We start from the raw sequence: 17,107 nt of genomic DNA, 5'->3' as shown, positions 1-17,107 counted from the left end.
ATCTCGGAAATGGCTGGAGCGATTTCCTTCAAATTTGGCATGTAGACTCCCCTGGCTGGCGGGCAACCGTGTAGCAAATTTGGTTCCAATCGGATAAGTGATCACTGAGATACAAAGGTGTGAAAATGACGTTTTCGTTCTTCCTGTCAATATACTCACGGGTGTGGCGCGCCGGCTTCTTGGGCCGCACGACCGTGTGTCTTGATTTGCTGTATCGATATATTTCCGTATCGATATGTATTGCAGATCCCTACTCAGTATCATAATCATCTGTTACACTTTTACATAGATCGTGATTGTGAGACAACTTATATACATGAATTCTATCACTGTGGTTGGGCCATCATGGGAAATCTTCATGGTTACTTGAGATGAAAGGTAGGGTACATCACTTTATCTCAGTTTGCAATTAATTATTTGATAAGGGAAGATAATACATAAAGTATATAGCTACAAATAATATAATCTACTCTAATAGAACAATCAGTTAGTTGCAAAGGGATCACCTTAGGATACATCCATGACCAGCCTGTAGAAACTTCATTTTAAAATCCTGGCTACACTATTAATCTTGATGACCATGTAAGTACTTCTTGTTCAGGCACACAGTTTGTTCATCCCCAATGTGCAACCCCCCTTAAGGTGCATATGGGAGTAGTTGATTAACGCAGTCATGTCAAGGGGAACATTACAGTGCATTTTATACATTCTAGATTGGACAAACAATTGGTGAATTATGAGTCTTTTTGTTTTGTTGTTACGCCCACTATAGTGAAACCACTTATACGTTAGTAATCTAACAAGGGGTCCTTAATCTATCAAGGGGTCCTTGTTAAAACCAAATGATCAAAAGTTTTGAATGTGAAATACATACAATTGAGGCACTCTATTGGACCAGTCACTGCAATGAAACATTCAACAAACAAAATAAAATATTTTACAGGATTAAAAAGGATTAGGTCTGTTGTATTTGCAGAACAAATGACAAGCTTTAAATTGAGGTGTAGGTGATCTTTGGAACTTGCATGTACCAACAGCACAAGTACTAAAATTGACCAAAATAACTAAGTGTACAGCATTGATTGTATGCATTATATTATGAAATAAACTCTTTTCATTATAGTTATACAAAATAGTTGACCCCAACCAGTTATATAGTCGGTGTACAGTGTTGCTAAACTAAACTGCAACTGACTGACAAAATCAGTGTGGTATGTTCTCCAGAGCCTACTCCATCTCTATAAACAGCTATCAGTTCACTGAGGAAAGCTATAATACAAGTTACTAAGGTGACTTACACCATTCCAACAATAAACGTAATCATTTTTAATAAAACACTTTTATCAATAAAATATCAGCTTGTGCAGATAATAGTTAGTTGTAAAATAGTATATAAACTGTTTATACAACACAGGGTCACTAACACGAAACACGCAGCTCTTTTTTTATTCCTTGAGTTCTTCGCTTTGTGTTGATATCTTGTACTATTGATCTAATCCTGTCCTCAATTGCTGGAGGGTAACTGGGAACATCTATTGATCGTATTGTATTGTTGCATGTCAGGGCTTGTAGTATACTCAGTATGGCTTCACCACTAATGGGGTTGCTATGCATCACCAGCGTTTTTAGTGACTTGGTGCTAGTCAGTGCCATGGTGATATCATCAGTCACATCATCAGTAATATTATTGCTGTTGATGATGAGGTGCTCCAACTTGTTATTACCCTTAATTGCAGTGAATAGTGTTCTTGCTGCAATGGCGGATAATGAGGTACTGTGCATGCCCAGAACTCTTAACATAGAGAAGGGATGGGTCAACATGGTGTAGAGCTCTTTATTCTCCCCAATTGTATGGTTACCACCAATATACAACACTTCCACTTTACAGCTGAGGACGACGTTACTGATGAGGGAGGAGGAGATTCTGGTGAGGCCATTTTTACTCAACCACAACTTGGTAATAGTGATGTTACTATGATTAAGATAATTGTGAATAATGTGCAAACCATGATCTTGGATGTAGGAAGCGCAAAAATTGAGGTTCACCCAGTGCTTGTGGGAAGAAGAGGTGAGGAAGAGTGACACACACCCAAGATTAGTAGCAGATAGAGTTGTGTCACGAAGTTTGATTTCTTTCTTACTGAAGATTGCTGCATCTTCAATCGATTTACACATTTTATAATCTTCTGCCTCCTTGAAGCAGTGATACAGATGGAAACACTTCAACTGATTACAAAGGAATTCATTGGAAATGGCAATCTTATCATCTCCACCAGACAGGAATTTCTTAAAGGCAGATCGTTGTCCCTTGGTAAGAGTAACATAAATGGTAAACATGTTGGCATGAAGATCACTCCAGAATTGGTCACGAAGGAGATGTAGTTCTTCATCTTGTTGGAAGTCAGTAATGATATAGTGAGCTGCTAGGTACTCTTGAATAGTTAGATGTAGAAAATTGAAAGTCATTGTTTTCCCTGTAAGGCCAAAATTCTGTACAGCTTGTAGTAAGCCAAAACCATTAATAGCCTCAGGAGAGGCTAAAATGTCTGGGCAAGCTGCTTCAATGTCTTCAGAAGTAAATACCAGTTTGTTATCATTAAGGGCCTCAAGTGATAGCCTGGCTAGTTGCTTAACTATCTTCTTGTAGGGCTCTGGCAGAGTTTTGAGATCAGCAATGGCATTGTTAAGTGGATGACCACACTTGGCAAGATGTCGACAAATAGTTTGACAAATAAAGTGATGATGTAATTCAGTAGAATTATTAGGAAGGGGAATTCCCAGTTGGTAGAGGAATAAGAGGATGGTAATATTTAATGGAGCAAAACAAATATTACTGATAGTTGGGTGATGGTGAAGATACTGGGTGAGCTCTTTGATTTGGTGGGGGTTTCCCTTAACTGACTGTTCAATGTAGCGTTGTCGTTCCTGTTCAGTAAAGCCTACAATGTCTATCCTGACAGATGCTTTTTTGCGAAGATGCACTGATGCATGGGGACGAGATGACACCACTAGTCCACAATGAGGAAGAACTCTTCTGTTTAAAATTTTAGCTATGAAACTACTCTTTCTGAGGTCTTCTGGAAATTCATCATAGCCATCAAAAAGGAAGATTGTTTCTTTGCCACCATTTGCAAGAAGGTAATCACTGCAAGCTGTTGAAATTTCTTTAGCCTTTGCACCTCCTTCACAGAAAAGTTGAAGAAGATCGCCAATTGATGTAATGTACCTCATGTTGGGATCACGCAGACAAACAAGCAATACTATTTTAAACTTTGGTAACAATACTTTTTGTCCCCATTGGAATGCAATGTGTTTCAGTAAAACAGATTTGCCTATGCCAGGTGCCCCTTCAATCAGTACGAATTTTAGGCCATCACTTCTCTCCAAAGGAGTTAAGATTTCTGCAACTTCCTTAGTCACAGTGCTGGTATTGAGGACATGTTGTATAGCCTTGTGACTCTCTTGCTTTTGACGTTTGCAAAGCAACTCACCAGTAGCTATTAAGTCAATGTCACCTGTTTGGATCAATTTGGCCATTTCATTATCTTGTTCTTTAGTACGCTGCTCTTGATGTTGGATGAGAAGTAGTGGTGTATATTCCTTCGGTTGATCTGGTGGCCATGTGTCTTCATCAACAGTGTCTTGTACATGCACATTCATCATGGCCATTCTACTGGATAATATGGAGACTGCTTCAACACCTACATGATAACAGCAAGAAATAGTAGCTAGTCTGAAATATACTAATATAGTCACCTTTCTCAGTAGTTTGATCACTGGACACAGCAGGTGACTGTATAACACTTAGTAGTTTATTCCAAGTGGCAGAGGGGTCCACTTCAAGCCACTCTTCCAACATTGCATCACAGCAAGGCCTGGCTTTATCATTATCATATTTTATGATGTCAAGTGTTCCACTGGATAGACCCAACAATGCTCCTATCACCCTCCAACGAGCGGCATAGTGTGGAGTGATGTGATTGTGGAGGTCCTTCAGTTGTGGAGTACTCGTAGCTGTAGGGAATATATAGCAGTAACAAGGAGGTGTAATGTAGATATGTACTGTACGTAGTTCTGCGACCAGTCCTAACCAGCTGAAATTTTGCTGTGACCCTTGACTAAAATTAAGAGCCTTTTTCAATTTCGGCCTGTGGCTTAGCAACGATATTTCAGTACCTTTCAATTGTGGGTAGGAATATTTTACCCTTGACTTGGCATGAATTGGGTGGCCTTGACCTTTGACTTAAGAGTTTGACCACGGTCACAGATCTACCTACTAAGTCACCCCCTTGAGGTAATGCACTTATGAATTTTATCTCCCACCTCCCAGAAAACAGTGGGAAAAAGGAGGGGATTTGATTTTTTTCAAAATTCAAATTCCCGACCTGTGGGGACACGATGAGCATCAAATCCCCACCCAGTGTACCTTGGGAAACAAGTTATTCTTGCAGGAGGTGCATAGCCTATAAATTTGGGTGGTCAAATTCCCCATTACTGGGGAAATTTAAAGGTCAATTCCCCCATGTACGTCCCTAGCCGGTGGGGTTTAATATTGATACAAGGGGATGTCACATCGGCTCATGCTGTAGCGACCACAGTCAAAGTCTTGACCGGGAAAATTTTCACCTTGACGCTTGACTTGCAACGTCTATCGTCTTTGACCTGTGACTTCAGTGTTTCTTGTCAAAATTTTGACCTCCACTTATTTCTCTATTTTCCAATACACACCTGCGGTTGTAACCTAGTATAATATTTTCTTAGTGCGTGCTACCAGCAGCTGGGAGAGAAAAATCATTATAGTTACAGCGAAATGCCTGCTGGAGCTTTAAAACATCTTCTTGGAGATCCTTACTTCTTGTGAGTCGCGTATAATTCCGTAAACTTGATAATAGCTACGTATAGTTTTCGATTGTGTGTTTCGAACCTTCTGTATCGTCTTGACCCTTGACCCACTGTAAGAGCTATTTTGTGGCCTTGACCATTGACTTAGAGTTTGACTGCGGTCAAAGATCGACCTACAGAAAGAGCCTGAGTGACACCCCCTTGTGATAGGTGCATAACCAACAACAAACTGATTGCCGCCCATTATTACCAATCCAACAAAGGAATGCTCGAAGTGAATTGTTTACTACACATACCATATTCTGTCGTTCTGAACTGTTCTAGGTTTATACTCTTGTCCATGTTTCAAAGATGTACACTGAGCAGGAGCAACCGCGACGCTGTAATCGCCCGGCTCACACAGAAAGCAGGTACTGAATGGAGCACATGTGTACATAAAAGATCATACTACACGTCAGATTATCTTACTCACCAGTATAGTAGGCGGATCACCAGAGGGATCACCTCACTATGGATTGTGGCGCGTGACTTTTGTGCCCCAGGAAGATTTAGAAATCTTGACCACATTTCCTTCAAAAATTTCAAGATTTCTAATTACCAAGGTTATATAGCCAGTCTGGCGTAGCTGACCCGCGCGCGGGTCGGCTACGCCAGACTAATATATAGCTGGGCCATAGGCGGTGGAGACGGGGGGCCAGGGGGCCATGGCCCCCCCCCCCCCCCCACTTTTTGGGACACTGTTTGCAAGATAAGATCGAGATACTCTAATAGAACAGTCAGGATCTGGATACTCTAATAGAGCAGTCACAGTATTCAGAGCAGTGTAGCAAATTCCTTAGCTATGTATGTGTAGTTATAAATAAGGAGATGGAGAGCAGCTATTGTCAGCAGGCTGTGACCTTTTTTTTTTTTGGTCTTCAACTTACAGCTGGCCTGGCCCCCTCACTCTTTGGCCTGCTCCACCGCCCCTGAGCTGGGCCTAGCCGGATTCAGCTATGACTTTCTCCTGTTATACTGGACTGAAAGGTGACCCAGGTGGTTACAAGCAAAATGATAGTTGTTATTGGTGGTGACCTTTTAGTTGAGTCAGAGCAGCTAATTCAAGGTGCCCTGCCATACAGCCTGTACAAACACACTGAGTAAAATTAGACTTTTGTAAGTTTTGATCCAATTAATACATGTACTGGTGGAAGGCAAGTGTTGATATGTGTTGAGATGGTGAAACCTTTGTACAAACCAAGGTGTTGATATTCTATCTTACTCAGTGGATTTGCTGGAATGTACTCCTGTTGGACACTCACTTTTACTACTTTATATTATGAACTCTTGCTAAAAGAAAGTAATAATAGCTGGAGCTCTGGCAAGACAAAATAAATAAAGAGGTACTGACTTTGCTAATAATAGTCCCGTGCCTAAGCCACAAAACTGTTCACTTTTTGATTAAAGCACCATGTTTCTTATAGGGTTTGTAGCACGTGTACTAAATGATTTTAGAAGGGGAGGCATGTAAAAAGTCCTTTGGAACACTACTTTTTGGACCTTGACAATGAAACTATTTGTATACATGGAAAACAATCAAGTTTAAAGGCTGGATCTATCAGACCAGTACAAAGCTGTGACATGATGAAATTGTTTTCTCAGCCTGGCAGTAAACAAAATGACTGAAAATGCTATTTTCAAGGGGTTTTGTTAATATTTTGCATTTCCAATGCACACAGTTCTGTAGTATCATATGCAAGGATCATCCTGATGTGTATCATTTCTTTATCTAAGGTGTATAACAAAAGTTATCGAATGATGAAATTTTAATTGGTTACAGGTGGACATAAAATTATTGAAATCCCTCTGTATATGCATAAATCAATCAATTATCCTTGCAATGTTGATCAAGTCTAATTAGTATTGTTGTTTGGTATATACTTTGATATTCCAATGATTTTATGTCCACCTGTAACCAATTAAAACTTCATCATTCGATAACTTTTGTTATACACCTTCGATAAAGAAATGATACACATCAGGATGATCCTTGTACATAATACTACAGAACTGTGTGCATTGGAAATGCAAACAATAATAAAACCCCTTGAAAATAGCGTTTCAGTCATTTTGTTTATGCTAGGCTGAGAGATCATGTGGAATTTTAATGGGCCATCATGTCACAGCTGCAGGCTTTGTACTGGTCTGATAGATCCAGCCTTTAAACTTGATTGTTTTCCATGTAACCAAATAGTTTCATTGTCAAGGTCCAAAAAGTAGTGTTCCAAAGGACTTTTTACATGCCTCCCCTTCTAAAATCATTTAGTGTACACATGCTACAAACCCCATAAGAAATTTGGTGCTTTTATCAAAAAGTGAACAATTATCTCAATTATAGGGTCTTAGGCGCTACACTATAAATAGCTAGCTAGCTACACTGTACATCCCACGATTCTGAAGCCCTTGAGTTGAATATCCTGTGCGAACAGAAGATGGCAACATGAGCTGCCTACTGAAGTATGCAATGTCTCTTCGGTAGATGGCACATATTGCTAAGTTTTTTAACGGTTACTGCATGACATGAATTGGCCTAGACAACTAACTTCAATTGTCACAAGATCAATTGAAAATCCAGCATCTTTCATATTAAGATTTCTGTCTACTATAGGGTAAGTAGCAAGATTTCATTTTTACAAGTACAAGTATAAGAAAAAATTAGGGATTTTAAATTAGAGTAGGGACAGTGTATAGTGCTGCAATAAAAAGCACTGAAACAAGCTGGATTGGAGTAGTACGTAATGTCCAAATACTGTAAAACAATAAGAAGTGAATATCCCTACTGTGCTACACTCAATGCACAGTAGGGATATTCACTTCTTATTGTTTTACAGTATTTGGACATTATGTACTACTCTGATCCAGCTTGTTTCAGTACTTTTTATTGCAGCACTATACACTGTCCCTACTCTAATTTAAAATTCCTAATTTATCTTATACTTGTTTGTGAAGTTTTTTGCAAGCTCATGACCACAACATTTCTGCAAAAGAATTAGGGCTGTAGCTGTAGCCAGTTTTCCACTACACTTGATTGAAGGCATCTGGGGGATGGGTAGGGGGAGCGGGGGTAGGGGGAGCGGGGGGCGGGCGGGAGGGCGGGCAGTAGAAAATTCCATTGACTAAATTAAAATAAAAAAAATCTGTAGCAACTTGACGGAAACGTTTTGGGTCGACCTGAAGACACTTTGTGCTTGGTTTTACCCAACCAATACTGTTATGTCGTTGTGAGGACAAACCACGGCAGGTTTTTGGGTTATATTATATCACGGATCGCCCCCACACCTTCGATGTCCCTACTGTACAGTACTGTATGATAAGGACTTTTAAGTTCAATTAGGGATCATAGAAAAAAGTAGGGATCGAAACAAGGGAGGTTACCTACATCTGCAGATATACTAGCGGACATTTAATCCCTATCAGGGGCGGATCTAGGATTTTTTGAAAGGGGGGGCTAAGCCAGACAGGGACATAGGTGACTAGGCAGACATAAGATGATACCAAGCCTTCTCACACGTCCCTAGAGGATAGTACTTTTAAATATAAGGGGTGTTTTAATGCAGAGATCAAGAGATAAAATTCATCTAGTATCCATATTTGAAATAAAGACTACATTAGGCATGCCAACCTAGGGGGTCTGGGGGCATGCCCCCCAGGAAATTTTTGAAAATTAGACTATATGCGAATCTAAGAGTGTTTTCAGCTGTTTCAGTGGAAAATAATAGTATTTTATATCATTTACTTTTCCATTGTATCAAGATTGATTGCAAATATGCACTGAGTATAATGCATAGCTAATAATAATGATCTTCATTTGTAACTACCAAAGCATTTAGCTAATGCTAAATACCTAATGGATCAGCTCCTCTTAACCATGTTCTAATCAGCTAAATCTGTGATATGGAAACAAGTATAGCTAAGTAGCAGTAGTGTTGAGCATAATGACACATTTAAAGATCACAATTAGTATGCATGCTCCTTAGCTTAGTGACACTTTGTTAGCCTTAAGCACCAAATAAAGTGTAAAAGCAGAAGAAGGCAGTCAGTGTGGCAGTCAGTGTGATAGTAGCTATTAGTCCACTATAGTAACCCTGTGCATGCAGCTTTACTTGAATTAATGATGATGAACTTTCTGAATAAATTTGCTATTGTGATAGTCACTGAACTTATTTCCAGGTTATGAAGATTGATCTAGCTAGTTACAAATGCCAGCACCACAATCCACAGCATGGCATATCAGAAGGTAACCAATGCAGATTTAACATTTGTAGACAAAAGTGGGTGAATATGCTATAGCTAGCCGCCTTATCAGACTCTCAATTACAAAGACTACAGTTTTGCTAAATGGCTGAGTTGCCGTAGCTATATACTGACTGTAACCAGTTAAACAAATTATTTACCAGTTAAACCAACTAACACTTTGAATTAAACCACACTTTGATTAAGGATCACCTCTTGTAGCCATAGTGGAAAACAATGGATAAAACAAAACCCACAATTACAACATTTGTAACTATGGAGATGCAACCCACAATCAAAACCTTTTCTTGAAGAACTCTTGAGGGAAAAAGAGCTATACTCTCCTGGTCAGAGTTGATCAATAGGTATAGTTATACAGACATCATTTGTGTTAATAGTGATGTATAGTTCCTGAAATAAGTCTGCTTTTGATGCACATAGAGGATTTAAAGTATTATTGGCCAAGTACTAACTTAAAAAGGAAAGAGGGGGCTACAGCCCAGTGGCGGATCCAGGATGGGGCATTTGGGGCAAATGCCCCCCCCCCCCCCCCCCCCCTTCAAGAAATTGCATACAAGATCGATATACTCTAATAGAGCAGTCAATTACTCTAATAAAGCAGTCACAATGTTCATGAGGCAGTGTAGCTTACCTATGAAGCTACAAATAGGATTTTATTTTACATAACAGACGTGATATAGTAGGTAAGGATAACTAGCTATTGTTGTGACCTTTTTTTTTTTTTTTTTTTTGGTCTTCAACTGGTTTTCAGCAAGTTTTTTTGGTCTTCAACTGTTTTTCAGAAAGGTGCCCCCCCCTCTTTCGAAACTCTGGATCCGCCCCTGCAGCCCCCCCAGCCCCCTCCCTAAATCCGCCCCTGCCTATATAGTTTACATGTCAGAATTAAATGTCAGTCTGCAGGTATAAGTGACCTCACTTGTTTTTCTACTTTTTCTCTATCAAACTTATTTTTCCTTATACTTGTTTGTTTACTTTTTGTAACATTATTATAACTGGTGCACCAGCATAAAGAGTGGAACCAGAGTTAATGTTTTCATTAGGACAAGTGCCCAACTATTACTGACTCAAAAGTGAAGTGGCCAATACTCTTCTCTTTCAGCTATGTTCAACCATCGTACCCTATCATGAATTGACACCAGCAAAAAGAAAAATGATGAAACACAGTAAAGGACAAATGTACTGCAGTATGCCAAAACTAACTGTCAGGCTGAAGCAACATTGAACAGTAAAAAATCAGGCCCATAGCCTTAGTCGTTATCAAGCTATGCTTGTCTGAAGGCATTGTTAGGCAGTCACTCAAGGTTGTATTCAATCACTGGACTGGACTAGTGGACTGTACTGGTGGACTGGACTACTGGACTAACAGTGTTGGGAGTAATGCGTTACTTATGTAATGCGTTACGTAATATTATTACTTTTGTGGTACCTAAGTAATATAACGAAATATGTTATAAACACAGGTAATATAACTCAAGTTACTTTACTTACAAATGTAACGCGTTACCTAAGTAATATAGTTACTGTAACGAGTCTAATATTACGTAATATGATTACTACAAGTAACGAAGTTACCAATCTCGTTAGTAATATCCACTGAGTAACGCCTAGCCACAATGAGGTATTGAAGCCTACTGAATGAAGCTTATTCACCAGCTTCTTACTTATAACCAAGATTTGCACATTGCCCAACAACGAAATCATGTCATGTGATAAGGTGGTAGTTTCACACGTGACAGCTTAAGGCTGTGGACACAAAGTAAGGTAATATTATTATAGTTACTTTATTTTATGGATAATATGTAACTGTAACTAAATAGTTCAGTTGCAAGTAATATGTAATATGTAACTAGTTACTTTTAAAAAGTAACTTGCCCAACACTGTGGACTAAGGTATTTTCCCTTTTTTACCAAATATTTGGGCAACTGGTTATAAGTATGCTAGTCTCATGTAGTTTGACCACTCCCCCACACATAAAGAAACCCACACACAAACAAAAGAAAGATGTGATCATGCCAGACTTGTCAACATTGCCCAGCTTCAGCTATGTACAGAGGTTCTAATAGTTCTTGCATGTCAGCAAATCTAAAACAGAAGTCACATGTGGTAATTGTAGTTTAAAGTTCAAAATAAATCAATTTGATTGGTTGAAATCTTGTGCACATAATTTTGCTTGTTATTGCTGTCATGCAAAAACTATAGAACCTTTGTATCACTATGGAATAACAAGACAGTTAACTGTCACCACTTAATTTAGCTGACTCCATGACTATAACTTGTAGGATAGATAGTTACTACAACACTTCATACACATGTACTGTATGTAGGATGCGGTGATTATACCGGCATAATTTCGGGCATAATAGGTATGTGTGGGAATCAGGAATTATGCTAGCATTTTGAGGTGATCGTAAAGCTTTAACAGTAGGAAAATCTGCAGATTACACAATTCCATTAAAAAAGATCGAGATACTCTAATAGAGCAGTCAGAAATTCTAATAGAGCAGTCATTGAATATTACTCTAATAAAGCGATAAAATACTCTAATACAGCAACCAGCTAAAGAATTCAAGGAGCTTAAACATCAATGAAAATGGCCTGATACAGCAATGGACTGGAATTATTAGCCAATCATGGTGGCATAATTTTGGGAATAATGGGTAATTCTCAAAAGCATAATAGGTGATTTTTTGAGCACTGCTCAAAAGCGTAATGCTCAATTTGTGGAGCATAATAGCCTCATGCCTAACTGTATGGTTTGTACTTCATGATGAGACAAATGGTAGTCATACAATAGAGATTATGCCAAGAGAGAGACTTCCATATAATGCTAAGAGAACAGACAGTGCCAAGTAGACAGGTTCACCTGCATATCTTATATTCAGTGTAACAATAGCTACAACCAGTTGCCTAAATATGTGCTAAAATGGAAAAAAAAAAACTGAGTCTAGTAGTCCAGTCCAGTGATTGCATACAACCGTCAGTCAATCAGAATAAATTCCATCAAACAATTTTTTAGCAACCTATTTGGATTGCACTGAAGGCACTTTTGGGCTCATCACCAATACTGCCAAGGCACTATGGAGGTATTGTGAGGCTAGTTTTGGGGTGATGTTTTTGGCCAGAAATCTTCATGACCTCTAATAAACACTGCATGGTACTATCATACAGTGTGATTATGAACTCTTGATAGTAGCCATGCTATCAAGTTCACTTAATTATAAACATATCCCATAGGGCATGAGGAAAGGTCTGGAAAATGGAATCGTAAATGGGTTGGCTGATACAAGCCAAGAACAAAAATAATTCACAGTATAGCATCCCAAAGTACAACAAATGTCTTGCACAAGCCTTTGAACATGATTATGAAGAGTGCTTAATCTGACATTAAGCACTGTGCTTAATCTGACATTAAGCACTGTGCTTAATCTGACATCAAGCACTGTGCTAGTCTTTGAGTAATGTGAGTGATAAGCCAACTATTCACTGTTATAGTGCTGTAAACAAGGCTATTATCGTAACATGAATTGTATTGTAGCAGTCAGCCTTAAACTTCGCCAGCAGATAAACTATAACATGGTATGAACCTTGCAGCCATACATCACCTGTTAAACTGATCATGAGAAGCAGATGAAACTAATTGTGGCAGTTAACCTGAATACTAACCATATAATGTCTCTACAACAAGTCTTGCATCTTACAATTGTAATACAAAGACTTTGCTTTTACAAAAATAATTAAGTTCAAGACCAGTTGCAGTGTTAGCACAGACCTTAGTAAGCAAGCTTCGAGACAATGTTCAGAGATTTATTCACTGTCAATATTATTTCTAAGAAACATAAGGAATTTACGTAAGTTTCTTCTAGCCTGTTCACGAGTCCATTTTCCAGTCCATTCTGCATTTTATCAGTCACATTCTCTCCCTAGAACCTAATTCGTGGACTGGGCTGGAAAAAGCTTGTTTGTTAGTATTAATCCAAATAGCTCTGGAGACACCATTATCGAGCTACAACTGCTGATGCTGCTCTTCATTATAAGCCACAAAGATCACTCGTGTAGCTACTAGTAGTGGTATAGATTTATTCCTTTGTTTCTCCAAAGCAATGCAGTGATCTGTTGTATGTGTCATCGTGTTTCTACATTAATTCTTTGGCCCACAAATGGTTATGGGTAGATTATAATTTGATTTCTTAAGCACATGTGACTCAATAACAAGTCTCAGAGTTTTGCCAATCTCCTGACTGAATCAACAAAAATAGTGACAGAATTTCTTTAAATAACAAGGCAGCATATAGGTAAGTGGCTAGAGCACCAGCCTGTTAATCAAGAAGTTCCAGCGGTTATGCCAAGCTGTAACATCAATGGATACTTTGTATTAACTGGGAAGCAATTGGCCAACTGTCCTTGTCTCACTTAGTGATGTTGGAAGTTGTAGTGAAGCTTCAGGTTCTCTGACCTCTCTCCATGAGATATTGACAGTTCTGCTGTGGGTTACTAGTCCTCCCGTAGGAGGATTTACCTGCACAAGACAGTGGTGCACAGGCATCCCAGTGCTGGTTAATTGTGCAACAATTAACCTAGAATAATACAGCTCTCAGTATTAAGTTCAATTTAATGGAATATTAATTGAGTGCCAATATAAATTCCAAACATGACCTCACAATTACATCCAATGGTGTAGTCCCCCCCTCCCAAATTAGCAAAATAATGTACTTTACATTGAAAGCATGAAACATAATAGTACCTCTCGTGACATGTATTTTTTCGATATATAGTGCCCATCGCTGATGTGACCTTTATGGCCAATTTTGGTGCAGAAAATTGATCATTTCTGTCTTTAACTCCCTAAGGCATTAATTAACTGGTTTAAAATGTAGTACCAAAATAAAGGTCTTTTTTGAAAGAAGCAACTTGGGTTTTAATAGGTGATTTCATTCCATAAACTATATGGTCACTTTTATTAGCTGCAAAATTCTTTGAGTTTATCTGCCCTTGGAATGCAAATTACCCATATGTAGTAGAGTGGCATAGTACAGAAGTTGCATCATTTGTGAGAAAAGCATGAAACTTATCGTATCAATTGTACTCCTAATGACATTCATTTTATTGATATAGTGCTTTGACCCATGTGCGGCCTTTAATTTACAGCAATTATTGTACTGAAATTTTGTCATCTCCCTGAGGCATTATTTCACACTGTTAAAACATGGTCCAAATTAAAGATATTAATCTAAGACACAACTTGATGTTTGTTATTTTATTATTCCCAACATTCTTTGAATTTATCCAAAAATGGCCTTGGTGCATCAATTATATATTACCAATGGGTAGGTAACTTTATAGAATTTCATGGCTAATATAAATGATCATAACTTTGGAATGAAGTTACCTATTGAATTCAAATAAAATCCAAGTTGTTTCTATCAACAACACCTTTAATTTGAAACCATGGTTAAATAATGCCTCAAACAAAATAATGAATTTTCAATGTAAAAATAACCATAAGGTCACATATGCGATGGCACTATATCCAAAAATAAATGTCATTGGAAACACAGTCTACTTGCCAGGTTTGATACTTTTCTCACAAGATGCACAAAATTACTATGCCGCTATATGCTTTGGTACCATGTTTTAGCATGTAATTTAGTGCCTCGGGAGTTAAAGAAAGGAACGATCAATTTTCTGTTTAAAAATTGCCATAAAGGTCACCAAAGATCAAAATAATTATTTACTTGGAAAGTTTCATGGATTTGTGAAAATGTCGACAATTTTAGTTGTGCCACTATACTATAATGTTCTTTAACTTATGGGTCCTGCCAATAATACAAGCCAAAAAATAATGTATTTGTACTTTCCCACAGTGTGCTAATAGACATAATGATGTGTACCTCATGTCACACACACTTGTAAACAAGAGACAACCAGAGGCATAGGCGGCGGAAAGGGGGGGGCTAGGGGGCTAAAGCCCCCCCTCGGTCTGCTGAGGGGGGGCTTAGCCCCCCCTCAGAATGCCGTGATAAAGATCGAGATACTCTAATAGAGCAGTCACTCTAATAAAGTAGTCAGTGTGTAACGAGCTATGAAAGGATTTTTATGTAGTTTATCAGCTAGAAATGGTAGCTGGTGAGGTGGAAAGCTCTTGTCAGTTGGTTGTGACCTTTTTTTTTTTTTTGTTTGTTTTTTTTTTTTGTTTTTTTTTTTTTGGTCTCACCTTACCAAACTATAGAAAATAAGTCTGGGTCAGCTCAGCGGAGCCCCCCCTCATATCAACTACTTCCTCCGCCGCTGACCAGAGGGAACATGTAGCAGGATATTGCAGCAAAAGATAAAGTTAACATTTATCATACCTTGTATTCATACATGAGCTTATCTGAACTTTCAGTTACCTGGATGCCAAAAGTAGTTGTCCTATTAGAGAGCATACAGTTCATGAAACCTGTTAATCAGGACACTGGAGAATATACACCTGCATAATCTGGACACTTAGTAATGGTCCCAAAGTATTCCTCAGCATGTAAACTGACCTTGATAATCTGGACACTTTTGGTAGGTCCCACTGTAATATTGTTTACAAAATATACAATCCACAAGTAAACAGCCAAGCTGTGAACAAAGGTGTAGCCTTAGATGACTATCCTATGTATGCACCAAATTTATCATTATTTCCATAAGCGGTTTAGCCTGTAGCCATGACAAAAGTTTGATCTTATTTGCGTGAATAAACACTGATAGCACCATGAATACTTATCAAATTCCCTACAAACTTAGTGCGTGAATTCACCTTTATACACTCAAACTATACATTTGCATTTTTGCAAAGAATATATTCTTGGCCTCTGTAGAGACTCCCTATAACACAAAGGAAAAAAATATATATCAAAACTTTGGCAGCCCATATCTCATGAATGAATGAAGCAAATTTAATCAAATTTGCTGTGTCGCCTACCCTACCTGGCAGACAGCTATAATGCAAACTGTTGTGCTTTGGAGAAGGGACCATGGAGTTATGCACTGTGTTTTCTTACTTTGTGTCAATATACACACAGTGTGTGTGTGATATGCTAGCTTTCTTGGCCACATAACACACTACCATGTGTCCTGATGTTTTAAGGTGATCTCACACAACTTCAGAGCTTTGTTATCTGAACACCAGGCGGTCCCCAAGGTTTGGGTAACTGTGAGGTTTCATTGTAAGTTATTAAATGACATTTGCAGTGGGAGATCATATATGTCAGTTAGGCCAAGACCAAACACTTAACTAAAATACTTGAAACACTTCCTCGATACAATTTGCACAGGTCACTCAGCTTGCTGTGCCTGATTGCAGAGGCGCTTCTCCTACTGTTCTTCATTTGTAGCTATGGGCTGAAACATAGCTGAAGGTGAAGCTTAATGGTCACTTTACTTTTGAGTCAGTAATTTTGATAGTGGGGTGTACGTTCAGTTGAAAATATTACCTCTGGCGCCATCCTTTCTTTTTATGCGGTATGTGTGGCTTCACCAGTCATAATAATGTTACAATAAATTAGTTAGGTTGCTTAAAGCCAAATTTAAAACTAATGTGGACACAAGTGACAAAAGCACCAAACTTTCTCCACATATGTAGCACAACCTTAACTTTAATTTTTTGATAGGATCCATCTTATTCTAAAAAGGGCCTTTCCATAAAAGCATTTTTAGTTATGTAACTATAGAATTTTCAAAATTGGCAAGCCATATAAGTGCTTGTTTTGCTCTATTTCATGCAAGAGCAGGGTTGAACATTAAACCAAACAGTAATATTACCCTCAGAAGCTTTATTTAATGCTGACAAGTAATTTTTTCATTCATACTGACTGTGACTGGATTTGCAAAAAGGTACTTTTCCACACACAAAATTTGACCCATTTTTTGAACTTTGAAGCTTCATAACTTTTTGATCATGGCATATAATAGCCTGAAATTTCCATGGGTGTAACTACAGTATCTGGC

General features: G+C 38.4%; 1 protein-coding gene across 1 annotated transcript; it reads right to left on the bottom strand.

The window, feature by feature from the left end:
• Positions 1 to 1,302: 1,302 nt before the first annotated feature.
• On the bottom strand, positions 1,303 to 5,395 carry LOC136256407 (protein NLRC5-like). Its single transcript, XM_066049360.1, has 4 exons — positions 5,315 to 5,395; positions 5,139 to 5,255; positions 3,757 to 4,014; positions 1,303 to 3,701 (listed from the first exon to the last, which is right to left on the bottom strand). The coding sequence occupies exons 2-4, from the start codon at positions 5,182 to 5,184 to the stop codon at positions 1,420 to 1,422; spliced, it is 2,586 nt and encodes an 861-aa protein (XP_065905432.1). The 5' UTR covers positions 5,185 to 5,255; positions 5,315 to 5,395; the 3' UTR covers positions 1,303 to 1,419.
• Between the last annotated feature and the right edge of the window lie 11,712 nt (positions 5,396 to 17,107).

The sequence above is a fragment of the Dysidea avara genome, chromosome 5 (assembly GCF_963678975.1).
Source record: "Dysidea avara chromosome 5, odDysAvar1.4, whole genome shotgun sequence".
In the NCBI taxonomy this organism is placed as follows: Eukaryota; Metazoa; Porifera; class Demospongiae; order Dictyoceratida; family Dysideidae; genus Dysidea; species Dysidea avara.
This window is presented reverse-complemented; position numbering and strand designations above follow the sequence as displayed.

Coding starts and splice junctions, on each gene's coding strand:
- LOC136256407 (XM_066049360.1), bottom strand. CDS start 5,184: ATGGACAAGAGTATAAACCTAGAACAGTTCAGAACGACAGAATATG. Junction 4,015..5,138: donor GTTCAGAACGACAGAATATG/GTATGTGTAGTA, acceptor TATTCCCTACAG/CTACGAGTACTCCACAACTG. Junction 3,702..3,756: donor TGATCAAACTACTGAGAAAG/GTGACTATATTA, acceptor GTTATCATGTAG/GTGTTGAAGCAGTCTCCATA.